Source organism: Girardinichthys multiradiatus, chromosome 9, assembly GCF_021462225.1.
Source record: "Girardinichthys multiradiatus isolate DD_20200921_A chromosome 9, DD_fGirMul_XY1, whole genome shotgun sequence".
Classification (NCBI taxonomy): domain Eukaryota; kingdom Metazoa; phylum Chordata; class Actinopteri; order Cyprinodontiformes; family Goodeidae; genus Girardinichthys; species Girardinichthys multiradiatus.
This window is the reverse complement of record NC_061802.1, coordinates 46527781-46542860: the sequence shown is the minus strand read 5'-3', so window position 1 is coordinate 46542860 and position 15080 is coordinate 46527781. Positions and strand designations below refer to the sequence as shown.

Below are 15080 nucleotides of genomic sequence, written 5' to 3'. Positions count from 1 at the left end.
CACAATATGCTAATATTTTGAGAAGGACCTGTATGTTTGGGTTCACTCACTTAGCATTTTGTAAATTGATCAAAATAAACAATCATCTATATTTCTGAAAGCAGTCTTTGTTTACAGCATTTTTTTACACCTTACTATACACACACACATACATTTAATGGTTTTCTTTATGTTAATCATGATTTGTAGATTGTAATTTGAAGAGGTAATATTGTGTCAAACTGAAATGCAAGCCTGATATTTCCTCCCCACTTTTTTTCTCTTTTTCAAAAAGAACGAACAGAGATACTTTGTTTCTCTGTTGTTTAATGAATCTAGTTTGAAAAAAAAAAAGGCTCCCATTTTCCTTACTGGTCACACATTCACATAGTTACAAATGTCAGTATTAAGAGGTGACTGAGAAGGAGGTCAACGCAAAGCTACAAGAACAAATGTACGCAAGATAAAGCCAGATCCCAAGAAACTACTTCCTTGGAGAAGTTAAGGCTCTTTAATAGGAGTGGAATGAAATCTCACGCCACAAGATTTTGTGGTAATAAAATGAAAATATTTTATGTCGATGTGAAGTCTACAAACAACTACCTACTCGACTTATCAGAATTAAATAAGTTAAAACAATCTAAGTCATTATGCTATCTGGAAACCTGTGGTGGTTCTTGCATGAATAGTGCCCAAGGAAAGCACCTCATTCTGTGCCCAAAACCCTTCAGAAAAACGTTTTACTGTTTGAGGTTACACTTGTTTCAAAAAAAATATTTTACATAATTTGGATATATCTGAAGATGCATGAAGATAGTGATGAGTAAATTATGTTTATGTAGATTTCAAAAGTTTTTGTTTTAAGGTTAGACAAATGGACAAAAGGTCTCACAAAAAAACAGTTTTTGAAAAAATCTCATCAGGTTGGAATGCTTCAGCAGAGGTTTGACTCGTCTATATTTGCCGCTTTTCTTTCACTCCTCTCAGTCTACGGTGATCCCCATGTAAAAAAAAATGGAAATGCTGTGTTCTTAAAATTAGAATAAAGGTTTCATGGATCTCAGTTCAGTGTAGACGGGTCACTTAAGCTGACACTCGTCTAAATGTTTGATACTCAAAACAGTGGAATACTCCCTTTACTTCAGTCCCAGATTAATAGATGGAACAGATACCGACTTCATGATGATTAGCCTCCCTGGTATACAGTAGTATTTTCTTAGAGCTTACATAGTGCAAAGACTAGACATGCAAATTAGTAAAACAGAACCTGTTGGGGGTACAACAAACAGGTTACTTTTATGAGTGCTCATGATGCCCCCTAGGCTTTCTGCCCTGAGTAGTGAGCTCTTTTGCCCAAATGAAAAAAACCCACCTCTGCTGGTTATGAAGGTGAGAACTTGCCAGATACAAAGAAATGATTTATTAATTTCCAGAATACTACAACAGTGTGTTGGGAAGCAGTTACATGTGTTCTGTCTCCTGAACATAACATTTACCATCACCATCGAGTAAATCTGGTGGAACATCTCAAACTCTGAATTAAAGCAAGAGAATTCAAGCTGTTGGTCCTGTTGGGAGCAGATGAAGGTCATCATTCTGTAAGGAGAAGTTGCTCAGCGGAGTTTGAGCTTTGGGCAACCTGCTGCATAATCACTGAACACAAGCTTAACATTTGCAGGTACTCATCAGCACCATCAGCAAGGCACTTTCCCACAACCTGAAACAGAGCAAACACAGACTAATTAATTCAGAGGAAATGATGACTTGTTGGAACATTAATGAAACTTGATCGGTTAGCTTAGTTAATATCGAGACAGCAACTCATCACCGTTTCATCGCTGGCTAAGCAATGATAATCTATAGACCTGCAAACTGCTGCTGTGGTTCTCAACAGCTGGCCTACCCTGTACTTGGTCTGCTGGGCAGTCATGACTATCTTTTTTCTCACAGTGAATTGGGGCAGCATGTGTCTACAAGAGCTGGTGAGTATGAGCACACGGTGCTGGTTTCCAGAACCATTCAGAACTCTGGTCTGGTGTTAAAGCATTTAAGGTATCTGCTCTCTGTGTTTTCAAACCTCATTTTTGGACAAAATGGGTTTAAGTAAAGAACCACTTAAAAAAAAAAAAAAAAGAAAAACAAAAGAAGAAATATATATATATATACACTGTATATATGCTCAAAAAAATAAAGGGAACACTCAAATAACACATCCTAGATCTGAATGAATGAAATATTCTCATTTAATACTTTGTTCTGTACAAAGTTGAATGTGCTGACAACAACAGTATTGTGTGTGACCTCCACGTGTCTGTATGACCTCCCTACAACACCTGGGCATGCTCCTGATGAGACTGCTGAGGGAACTCCTCCCAAACCTGGACTAAAGCATCCGCCAACTCCTGGACAGTCTGTGGTGCAACGTGACGTTGGTGGATGGATGGAGACATGATGTCCCAGATGTGCTCAATCAGATTCAGGTCTAGAGAACGGGCGGGCCAGTCCATAGCTTCAATGTCTTCATCTTGCAGGAACTGCTGACACACTCCAGCTACATGAGGTCTAGCATTGTCCTGCATTAGGAGGAACCCAGGTCCGACTGCACCAGCATATGGTTTCACAAGGGGTCTGAGGATCTCATCTCGGTACCTAATGGTAGTCAGGCTACCTCTGGCGAGCACATGGAAAGAAATGCTACTCCACACCATTACTGACCCACTTCCAAACCAGTCATGCTGAAGGATGTTGCAGGCAGCAGATCACTCTCCATGGTGTCTCCAGACTCTGTCACGTCTGTCACATGTGCTCAGTGTGAACCTGCTTTCATCTGTGAAGAGCACAGGGCGCCAGTGGTGAATTTGCCAATCCTGGTGTTCTCTGGCAAATGCTAAGAATCCTGCACGGTGTTGGGCTGTGAGCACAACCCCCATTTGTGGACGTCGGGCCCTCATACCATCCTCATGGAGTCGGTTTCTAACCGTTTGTGCAGACACATGCACATTTGTGGCCTGCTGGAGGTCATTTTGCAGGGCTCTGGCAGTGCTCCTCCTGTTCCTCCTTGCACAAAGGTGGAGGTAGCGGTCCTGCTGCTGGGTTGTTGCCCTCCTACGGCTTCCTCCACGTCTCCTGGTGTACTGGCCTGTCTCCTGGTAGCGCCTCCAGGCTCTGGACACTACGCTGACAGACACAGCAAACCTTCTTGCCACAGCTCGCATTGATGTGCCATCCTGGATGAGCTGCACTACCTGAGCCACATGTGTGGGTTGTAGAGTCCGTCTCATGCTACCAGGAGTGTGAAAGCACCACCAACATTCAAAAGTGACCAAAACATCAACCAGAAAGCATCGGTACTGAGAAGTGGTCTTTGGTCCCCACCTGCAGAACCACTCCTTTATTGAGTGTCTTGATAATCACCAAAGATTTCCCCCTGTTGTCTATTTCATTTACACAACAGGATGTGAAATTGATTGTCAATCAGTGTTGCTTCCTAAGTGGACAGTTTGATTTCATAGAAGTTTGATTTACATTAAGCAACTTATCTGTGTTCTTTGGCAGCATATGTAAATGTTTGCCCTGTAACACGGCAAAGTACTTCCAGACTAGACTGACAAACTGAAATGGGTTAACTAGATCACCAGATCTCGATCCAATTAAACTGCTGAGGGACCTTCTGGAAAATCAAAACTGATCCATAGAAACGCCACTTCAGAACGTTCATCGACAGCTTGGTGCTTCATTGGATTGTCTGGTAGAATCAGGGCTTACACAGGTCAGGGTACAAAAACAGAAACCTGCAGGAGATGCACCAATCAGGATTGTGCTGGTCATTACTTATTTCCTGTTCTTTTATATCTCACCTGTGGATTCAACGACAGAATCATCCCAATTTACTGGTCAACTGTGGGGTCGTTGGGCTGTAAATACTGGAGTCTTATGCATCAAGCACTGCTTTAACTGATGTATTTCTCGTTTTCTTTTAGAATGGTAATTTTTAACCTATTCCTATAATGAAGTCATTCTAAAGGAGTTTAAACTGTTCATTTGTAGTGAATTAAATAACACTATAAAGAAAATACTCACCGCCATCTTTTCTGCAATGGCTGACTTTTGCTTGTCAGTAATGTCCTTTTCCAAGAGACAGTCATGCAGCTGACTCAGGGTGTGTGTGGCGGCATAACCATCATTCACCATGTTCTAGCAAGAAAATAAGACGCATGGGACAAAATACAAAGCAAGCACATTGCTCCAACACACCACAACCTAATGTGCCTTTTTAAGACAAAGCATTTAGTCTGGCCACATCGTTTCAGATAACTGAAATCCCGCTGTGTTTAGGACACAAATGTGATAAAAAAGAAATTATCAGTCGGAACAACTTACCCTCACTGTGACCTCTAGTTTCTCAAATGTTCCTCTGAAGCAGATTTGGACCAAATTATCAATCATTGTGGAAGGGACGACCTAGAAAACAGCAATCAGTGATGTGTATAGGAAACCTTAGATCATTTCAAACAAACAGAAGGTTTAAATTATAGCCGATGAAAGTGTCCATCATTTCTCCAGTCTTCACAGGGACTCACCCCCGCTATCTCAATAACTGCTTGGTCAGTGATTTCCTTGTCAGCGTTGAGACGTGCTGCGCTCTGAAGAAACGTGATGGCCTTCCTCAGATCCCCCTCAGACAGCTGCACCAATGCTGCAATGCTCTACATCAAGCAAGACCAAACCAACAGAAAGTGTTGATGTACATCCAGCATCAATAACCATCACTTTACCAGATGTTGTAGCCTACTGATAAAAAAACCCAACAGCAATGACACGTTTGCTGCTAAATTTGTGTATTTGAATCATTAGTTGAAAGGGTTGTTCTAAATACTAGTGTGGAGTTCGGTCAGTGAGGTCATATATGCTGTGTAAAAACAGGCAGCCGTTATTTAGGTATGAAGGCAGCATGCTGTACATGCTGGTTATAGAGCATTCCGGGTTGATCCAGACATTGTTCAGAAAAATCCATTCAGATGGATGATAGGTATAGACTCAACCAATGATAAGCTCCAGGGTGGTCACAGAAGGTCAACAGTTAACTGTGAGTACTGTAACCATAGGAAATGCATTATGAATTACTGTCTGATTTAAAAAAACTAAAAAAACAGGCATCCCTCTACTCAACCCACAGGCGGGTTCGTCGAGCCCAACTCGTTGCAACACACCTAAGAACCATTTCTCAGAAAAAGTGCTGATACAACTTAATATTAGCTCAGCTAATGAGCAGCCCCTCCAGTAGCTACTCATTAGACTTTCAAATGAACATCTGCGTGATACGGCAGGTTATGAACCAAGTCAGAAATATAGCTATAGTTTTCTTATTTCACTTTTTGGCTTGAGGTCCAGCTGAGACGTCCAGAGAAAAACAGGCAGTCACGTGGCGAACACCATCTCCAGTATGAAGCATGGAGGTGCCAGCAAACAGTCATCATGGTGTGGGGATGTTCTATTGAGGCAGGAATGGTAAATGGACTGAATTTATATACCGCCTTTCTGGACATAACGACCATTAAAGTGCTTTCCACTATAGCCACATTCACAAATGCACACATATACACACACACACTAAAACACAGATCAGTAGACAATCTGGGGTTAAATGTCTTATGCAGCGGCACAAAGACATATGGTATGAGGAAGCTGGAAAGAACCCACAGCTTTTGGATGTAAGACATCTACTCTACCCATTCAGCCATAGTCACCTGACTGGTGACTGGTCTGCAGAGAGGGTGAGACGACAGCAGACACAGACTCTTCAACATAACTTTCTCGAGAGTGCACAAGAACCGAGGCTAAGGTTCCAGCACCACCTCCACTCCGCTGTACCTCAGTCTACTCGGTATGAAACCTGTCGTTTGCATTAACAGACACACCTGCAGCCGTCAGCCACGATTATGGCCAATCAGTGAACAGTAGGCTGGTCATGTAACATTTCAGCCAGTACTGGGCTGGAAAAGCAATGGAAAAGGTCATAAAACAGGCTGACTGGAGGGGAGCTGGCTAAAGGAGAGCTTATGGAAAAGGGGCAATAGGTGAAGATTCATCTTTCAACAACAATGATCTGAAGCCCACAACCAAGGTTTAAAAGCAGTGTCTTCATAAGCTTTCTATGAGTACAGACAGTCATATCGTCAAGGTCAGCTGACACAGAGGATGACTAAGATGCATTAGATGGGACTACCAACCCCTGATGACCTTTCTTAGGGGTCACATATGTGTGTGTTTCATGCATTTGCCCAGGGTGTGTGTGGTCATACAGATATCAAGGTGGCCCAACTAAACAAACAATTAGGTAAGATTATTTTTTGCTTGTCTTGCAGAATATTTAGGTTTCAGTAATGAGGCAGTATTATGCAGTTTATGGAAATCAACTTCAAAATCATTAATCAAATATATCCCACAAGCAAAGACTAAGAAATCTCAGTCAAAACTTGACGGCTACTGCTGCTCCACAAGTCTACACTGATATCAACTTGCATAAAGAATCTTAGACCCACTGTGGGATCAGAGATCATTTAACACTCAAGTCCAAAATGAGAAATCCAGAAATAAGCTTGAAATAAACCATACACCCATTATTTGGTCAAACACAGATTTGATAAATGACGGTGGTTGTGCTCTTGTAGGCGTGTGTTAGTGGGTTTAATCCTGCCTCGTGAAGTCAAAAGTACGCCTCACAAACTTGTTGACTTCTTGTTTCGTGCCAATCAAACGTCCTGTTGTCATAAAGTCATAATCAGTCACGTTTTCCAGGTCCAGATTACAGCAACAGCCTCCTGCCACATACCTCCTTGGTGTATTTGAGCTTCTCCTTCTCACATATTTCTAGCAGTCGTTCTTCTTGGACCTGATTAGCTAAAGGTTTGAAACGAAACTTGGAACATCTGGAAGTAAGGGGCTCAATGATCCTATGGAATAACAAGAGACACATCTTAATCGTGATTGACTAATCACAGAGAACCAATGGGGACCTGGCCTTCGGACCTTCAGCTGACCTGCTAATATAGTTACAAATGAGACAGAAGCGGGTGGTGCGAGACTCCTTCTCCATTGTCCGTCTGAGGGCAGCTTGAGCTGGAGCCGTCATGGAGTCAGCCTCATCCAGGATGATGATCTTAAAAGGAGGACACAACTTCCCACTGCGAATAGAGCATCAAACCCCTGATGAACTGGAAATCACTCATTTAATTCTTTTAATTGAAAATCCTCAAGCCATCATTTACTGACATAAAGATGTAACAGACAAGAAGTTATTCCTTTGATAAAATTCAAGTGCCTGACAATGAAGAAGCAGAACAACGGCTTTTTAGAGCATTTAAGTTTTCCAGGAGAGCAGACTCACTCTGAACGGGTCCCAGCCACAGTGAGCTGAGCAAAGTTCTTGACCTTCTCCCTGATGACCTGGATGCCTCGTTCATCTGAAGCATTCAGCTCCAGCACCCTCTGTCGGTACAACCCTGGACTGAGACACAGGGGAAAGGAGCTGAGTGGAAGAACCGCCTGGAGCTGCAGAGACCTGCATCACTCACCCATAAAGTTCTCTGGCAGCAGCTAAGATGGTTGATGTCTTTCCTGTTCCAGGAGGCCCGTAGAAGAGCAGGTTTGGAAGCTGAAACGAAGCAGAAATCTTCTGACTCCAAGTTGAAAGTTAATCCTCAAACTTTTGCTGCTTAACGCTTTGTGTGGTGTTCATATTTTCCTTATTCTGCCAACGTTCATGGATCTGGTGGTCCCACAGCATTTTTGGGTTTATAATCCAACTATTTTATGTTGCAAACTTGATTTTTGTTTTTTAAGTTAAACTTAATATATTCATTTAATGCAGGTAGAATACAAGGTATGATAATAAATATAAAAATAAATATACAAATGAAATGAAAGGTTTTCTATAACTGCTCATTTTATTTAGTTGAATTTCTTTAGAAATGTAACTCACTGAAATCGGTTTACATAATTTCAAGTAAACACAGAGTAACCATGTCATTCTAGACAACAAGTCTGTTCATAGCAGCCTACACAACACGAGTTATAGAGAGTACTTCTTCCACTTCATACATCAAAACTCCAGTCAGAACAAGAACCTCTTGCAACGTGGAGGCTCTTATACTTAAGTGGCTTTTGCTCATCTTCTTCCACTTCTCCAAAGGTCCACTAGCCTTCTAAATTAGTCTAATCCACAATGATTTGTGAATTGGACAGAAAATAAAAAAAGAACAATTGGTTCCCACGAGACTGAAGTTTAAACCTGCAGGGACGTCAGAGCAGTTGCTTGAATTTTGTGTTACTTTTGGAACCTCGTCTGTAAACGGGTCAGAGACATTATGCATACACACTAACAGCATACCCAGACTGGAAGAGGACACGGGACCAACATGTTCCACACTTAATGAACACCGGGTCCACTGGACCTGAACACCCTGTCGTGTTTCCCCTACCATCATCCAAGGGCTACTTACTTCAAAAGAAGTCCTTCTGAGGTAAGTCCACAAAACAACTTTTGAATTTATTACTGAGATTTGCACATTAAATTAATCCTGATTAAGAATTGTAAAAGTTGTCCAGCACTAATAGATATAAATGAAGACTGCTAGAAAAAGGGAGATGAACAGATGAGGACAGATGGAGAGAAACAGATGAAAATGAAAAGATAAATATATAGATATATACATGGACCGAAACATAAAGTAGTGTTTGTTCATTACCTGTTAAATTATATAGTGTTTACAATGATTGATTGCTGTTACCGATGAAAAACATGAAAACTACGACTCCTTTCAGTGTCTGTGTCATTACAAACTGTCCCTTTCCCACAGAAACAAATAAAGCAGTAAATCTTTTCCACCTTGTAATAAAAGAATTAAGACTCAGAATGAATGAATTTGCTTAGATTCTAAATGACCAAGTTTAAACCAGCAGCATAAAGCCACCTTCTGAGAGCTACTCTGAGGGACAGGACACGTCCAAAAAACCAAAACATAAACAGCTCATATAAATGGGATGCCAGATTCACCAAGCCCAAAAATAAAAGCCACAATTTTTGTTTTTGTTGATCACTACAGACCAAATAGTTTTAAAACTAGGAAGAAGTATGGCTGACTCTTACATCTGCTCCTTCCAGTGACTTCTTCAGCACTGCTACAACCTCATCCTGGAAGGCCACCTCATCCACACATCTGGGTCTGCTGGAGTAGGAAAAATACACAACAACAAATGTGTTGATATACATTCAACAATGTATTTTCCTTGCAAAACATTCAGTGCAACTAGATTGTTCTCCTGTTCAACACAACTCTAGATAACATATGAACTAACAGCTACTTTATGTTAAACAAAAAGTTACAACTAATGGTGACCAAATGACTTGCAGTGCAGCAGTGTTCACAATATACAGATGTGAACACTTCTGTAATAATATTTAAAGTACATCTATAATAAAAAGTTATGTGATTAGATTTTAATGTTTAATCGATAAGTCAGAAGGTAAAACAAACATGTGTCTGCAGGTTTCAGGATAAAAACTCTGGTTTAAAGTTTTCTTATAAAGTATGAACCACTGGTGTGTGAGATGGGATGCTGTTTAACCCTCAGAAACAAGCTGGTAGCTTCGTCTGCCTATCATCTGTATAACAATATATTGGAAGGCGAAAGAAGACTGACAGAAAGGAAATTCTGAGCAAACCGAATGCTGAGGAGCAAAATATAGAAACAATAAAGTGTACTCTATGGCTGTTCTCTACGGTTACAGAGCAAATGTTTCCTGCTGTAGGTCAGTTAGGATTACCAAAATCTGTTTTATTTGCTAAATGTCTGAAAAGTCGAAGAATCTATTTAGAGTTTCTTTACATGCACAAGTTTTCATACAGTTTCTTATTATTTGGGAAATTTTTGGGAATTTTTTTTTATTTAACCTTTATTCTTCCAGGAAATAATCCATTGCTATTATTAATATCTTTTACAAGAATGTCCTCTCCAAGATGTCCTGGTCATCCTTCCAGGCTTCTCTGACTAGAATTCTGAAATTGTTGGACAAGTTTAGCATTTAGAAAATATAACTCATCTGGATGATCCTAACTGACCTAAAACAGGAAACAATTTGTCTGGTTTAATCGTCAGACAGGAAACAAATCGATATGTCTCTTTTCCTACACTGTATATAAACTTCTGGTTTCAGCTGTAGTAATAAACATACAGTTGCTCTGAATTAATAAGAAGAGATCAACTTAAGTTAAGATTCAAGCCTTTTTAGCAGTAATTCTTTGGTACTCAGAGGGAAAGATCAGCTTTGGAGTTTAGACTTACTATTTTTCCACCCAGGGAACTGCCTTAGCTTTCTTCTCTGCAGCAGGTTCTGTTGTTGCCTTGTCCTTCTGAGGTCTGCTTGTCTGAAAGGTTGCTCCTTTGAGAAAGGCCTCCATGATTCCTCCTGATTTAGGCAAAAGCAGAGGGGCCATTATGAAATAAACAGACATGCCATTCCGCAAACATACCTGCGTACAGAGAGAATAGTGTTTCATAATAAGTCATGAGGCGGAGTAAGACATGATTCATGTTTGTCGAACAAACAAAAATCATCATTAGAAGCAAACCCTCGCTGTGATAATGGTAGAAAACAAGACTGATGCAAAACGTTAGAACCAGTTTGTTGCTGTACGAGATTTTTTCCCTAAAGTTGTTTCACCTGTTAGAACAGTCAAAGTACTGAAAACAGAAGCTTGGCTTTCTCTCTGACCGCCTCTAGTACTGCTTGTTTGTAACCATGTTTATTACTAAAATGGATGAAACTCTTTGTAGGGTTGCATGTGAAAGCATTTAGCTTGCTAAATAAAGCAGCGACAGTTTGGTTACTGTTTCAGTCATATCGGTACCACACCGCACTGACCCACCAACCCGAAGCTCTTATCTTACCAGCTGATTTTAAAACCGAACCTTCGAAGTACCGCGTTGTTGGCTTTACATCAGTCACAACAGCAGCTTCTGATCGCTTCTGTGCTGAAACAACCCGGCGTTCCCGCTCTGGATGACGGTGAACGCAACTTCCGTTGACGTCACTCTCCAACTTCCAATCAAAGGGTATGAAACGTTTCCGCTTCCCTGGCGACGTCAGCGTCGTACATTGAAATGAGAGATGATGCGCATGACTCCACGAGTTGTCCATCGACGAGGAAATCGTTCAAATGTGCCGAAAAGATTCAAAGTTTCAAGGCTTCAGTTTAACTTAGAACAGTGGCTTCTAGTGGCCTAATAAAGACGTTGATAGTATTATGGCCAAAAAAAATGTGCCACATTCATTGTTTCTTCACTGAAACCGACTTTATTTTGCTTGAGGTTTATTGAAATATAAAGCGTTTCCACATATGAATTTTTCAAATATTATAAGGTTGCCAACAATAATTGGAAGAAAAACTGAAAGATGTAGGACATAGAACATCAGAATTCTCTCAGAATGAATATTGCAAAGCAGAAATGCAGTAAATGCCACACACTGGTGACACTGCTACACGATTTACATAAACTCTACTTAGTTGGTTACTTAATCTTATACTATAATACTACAACGCTGTACTAATGAAGATTCAGGCAACAACAGCAAAGTTGATGGATAACTAGAATTAATTCAAGTTGGGCAAAAGAAGAAAAAGAAAAAATAACATCAAATAAGAATCTTACATAAACACAACAGAAATACACAAATGTGGCATATTGATGATGTGAGATGTCAGGGCCAAAGAGCTATAGTTATTGAGGACTGATGGGTGAGTTTTCTTTGGTGCCGGAACAAGACAGGAGGTCTTCCAGAACACCGGAACCTTCTTCTGGGCCAGGCTAAGGTTGAAGAGGTGCTGCAGAATCCCACAGAGCTGCTCTGCAGAGCTCTTCAGGACTCTAGGGCTGACATGATCTGACACACTCAGTCATGGCATGATGACCTCACCATGTGGCTGGCGCAGTGCGTCCCAGCCTGTAGTCTCAAAGCAACCTCGCAGGGCTTCTTCAGCTTCCTGTGACCATCTTTCCACAGTTCTCTTTATTGCAGGCTACCTCTGAACAAGGCATTATATTTCAAGCAGAAAAACAAGATTGTGGTCTGATTTGCCTAGAGAAGGTCTTGCTTTAGATGTGTATGAGTCCTTGACATTTGCATAAAACAAATCCAATGTTTTGTTTTCTCTGGTACAGCAGCTGACAAACTGTTGAAACGTTGGAAGTGTAGCAGAGAGTGAAGCATGGTTAAAATCACCAGATATCAGAGATGGACAAGAAGCTGAGTACAGGAAGGTGGTGGACCGCTTTGTGGCATGGTGTGGAAACAATCATCTCATCTTGAACGTGAAAACAAAGGAGATGATTGTAGATTTTAAGAGAAACAGGAATAAGTCTAAAACTATTTCTATCATAGGAGAAGAAATGGAGGTGGTGGAGGAGTATAAATACCTCGGTGTTCACCTGGACAACAGACTAGAGTGGAGATGCAACTGTGAAGCCATCTACAAGAAGGGACAGAGCAGACTGTACTTCTTGAGGAAGCTTAGGTCCTTTGGTGTTTGCAGCAAGATGCTGCATATCTTCTATAAGTCTGTTTTGGAAAGTGTGATCTCTTCTGCCATCATCTGCTGGGGAAGCAGCATCAGAGCCAGGGACTTAAAAAAGCTCAGCAAGCTGATAAGGAAAGCTGGATCTGTTCTGGGGACTTCTCTAGAACCTCTGGAGATCATTGTGGAAAGAAGGATTCTTCATAAAATGAAGAACATTGTGAAGAACCCTGAGCATCCTCCTCATGAGACTGTCCTACAACACCAGAGTGTCTTCAGTCAGAGGCTTCTTCAGATCTGCTATAAGATGGAGCGCTACAGGAGATCCTTCCTGCCCACAGCCATCAGCATCTACAACGGCTCTTTGAGGAAACCTTCATAATATGAGCTACAACAACATTTAATTTCCCTTTGGGATTAACAAAGTATTTTTGAATTGAATTGAACATTGCCACAAATGCATTGGGATGTTGTGTCTGTAGCTTAGCAACAACTGAGCTGATGACATCTCATGCAGCGTCAACAGCTAAAGGTGGAATGTATACTGTTGCACTGTAACACTGGTGAACTCTCCGGGTAAATAATATGGATGAAAACTTACCGCCAACAGTTCCATATCTCAACTGCAGAGATGACACTTCACAGTAACATGTCCTGGATTACACCATCTGTTGTACATAAGTACTGTCAGTCCACCTCCTTGTTTGCAGCTCCTCTTTAAACTTGTCTGCTCGTATGGTTAGAAAGCCTGACAGAGAGACGCTGGAGTCAGGGATATGATCCTGCAGCCATGTCTCAGTGAAACACGATCTCACATTGCCCATCATAATCGATGGAAGAAATGGTTTGAACTTCCTCCTTCTCTCTCTTCTCTTTGCTCCTGCTCTGTACCATGGCGACTCCTTTTCAACTTATCAGGGATTTGGGGTTGTTGTTGAAGTATTATTTGAGCTTTTGAGATGATATTAATCAACTGCTCCCGGCTGTAAAAAACAACCTCGTTTCCATGGTGATGCATCATAACAAATGTCCAAAAGTAAAAAAGTATCAGCAAAAATCCTTCCAGCTGCTCAACATCCTGTTGTGACTATGAATATGAATATATTATTTAATATTAATATTTTATTCAATAATAATTCGGTCTGTTAGGGTTGTCCTGTGAATACCAGCCCAATAAGGCGGTGGCATTAGGACAAAATTGAAAGGTTTATGCGATTTATTTTGAAAGTTCCAGAAAAGTTCTTACTGGCCTTTAACGTTGCAACTCATGGCTGGGTCCCAACAATCCGATACCAGAGAGGATAATCGTCCAAAAAAAATCTATTTTATCAACCACAAGAAGAATTTGAGTTCTTAAAAAGAATTAATCAGAACGAAAAGTAACAGAGCAACTCCAACCTGCTGCCACCTTCAGCAAAACAATTCTAGAATAGAATAGAATTTACTCCTGACTTACTCTGATGTCTACGTGGATACTAAGCATCAGATTTACTTCTGCTTTCCTACAATAACCAAAAAAGCTAATCAAATCAAAATAAATAGCCCATATTTTTAAAACCAGGAAATACGTAAATAATTGGAATAACTAACAGTTATTACACAGTTTTGTTTCTACATATAAAGTCAAAGGCAGATAACACACTTCAAAACTTGTAGACATTATGTTTAATTAAAGAGTAACTAAACATGATGTAAAAGCATAAGCCCACCTCCGGCACTTTTGTCCATTTAAAAAAACAAAATCCCACCAAAGGGGCACATCATCCTAAGGAAGCTAAGATTTCAGGTGGGCGACTGGGAGGTCGTCCCGAGAAGTCTGGAAGATCTGGGGCTTCATGTACAAAGCGTACTTACACACAAAAACCATATGCACAATTCAGCATCTACTAAAATGAATGTTGTGTGAAAGTGTACACATTATTTGCCGTGAAAATGTGCGGTAGTCACGCAAACGTTTTTAATTGACAATAATAAACTACAGAGAACAGAGAACAGAGAACTAAACCTCACCTAATTACACTAAATAACTCCATTCACTTTTTTTTAATTCATGGAGTATCAAACCTGATGTTTTAATTAGTTTGAGCTTTTATGGTTCAAACCCGAGGGATGAAACTGAATCACAGTTAGCGTCATACAATAACACACCTCAGATAATGATGGAAACAACCTCATTCGGATATAAACTCTAAAACTTCCTATGTTTCTGTCACCTGTAGATGGAAATGCTCGTGCTGAAGAGCATAAAATGCATGTGAATCATCTAAGGGACACTTTCATTCTCTCTAGAAAGAAAACTGTGTCGGATCAGGAGATTCATTCTAATAAAGTCAAGTTTGATGATTCCTAAGGTGAACAAGCTGGAGACAATCACTTGTCTATAAATAGCTGCGTAAAGTTGTACATAATTGTGGAACGACGGCAGCTGTGACACAACTGGAGGACATCGTTAATGGAAGAAGTTAGTGGGTGCTTGTTTTTTCAGAGAGCCTACTGATCTGCAGGTACATGATGGTGCATTGTCTT

General features: G+C 40.6%; 1 protein-coding gene across 1 annotated transcript; it reads right to left on the bottom strand.

The window, feature by feature from the left end:
• Nucleotides 1–1384: 1384 nt before the first annotated feature.
• rfc4 (replication factor C (activator 1) 4) lies at nucleotides 1385–11194 on the bottom strand. The gene is made up of 11 exons (XM_047374175.1): nucleotides 10930–11194; nucleotides 10324–10447; nucleotides 9128–9206; nucleotides 7554–7633; nucleotides 7367–7486; nucleotides 7020–7163; nucleotides 6812–6932; nucleotides 4560–4685; nucleotides 4360–4440; nucleotides 4060–4173; nucleotides 1385–1696 (listed from the first exon to the last, which is right to left on the bottom strand). Exons 1-11 carry the CDS (start codon nucleotides 11177–11179, stop codon nucleotides 1571–1573), a joined length of 1365 nt encoding a protein of 454 aa, XP_047230131.1. The 5' UTR covers nucleotides 11180–11194; the 3' UTR covers nucleotides 1385–1570.
• Between the last annotated feature and the right edge of the window lie 3886 nt (nucleotides 11195–15080).

Excerpts from the sequence above, each read along its gene's own strand:
- rfc4 (XM_047374175.1), bottom strand. The coding sequence starts at position 11,179 with ATGGACAACTCGTGGAGTCATGCGCATCATCTCTCATTTCAATGTACG. Across the intron at positions 7,634-9,127 it reads AGTCACTGGAAGGAGCAGAT|CTTCCAAACCTGCTCTTCTA; the intron begins GTAAGAGTCAGC and ends GCTTCGTTTCAG. Across the intron at positions 4,174-4,359 it reads AACTAGAGGTCACAGTGAGG|AACATGGTGAATGATGGTTA; the intron begins GTAAGTTGTTCC and ends TTTTCTTGCTAG.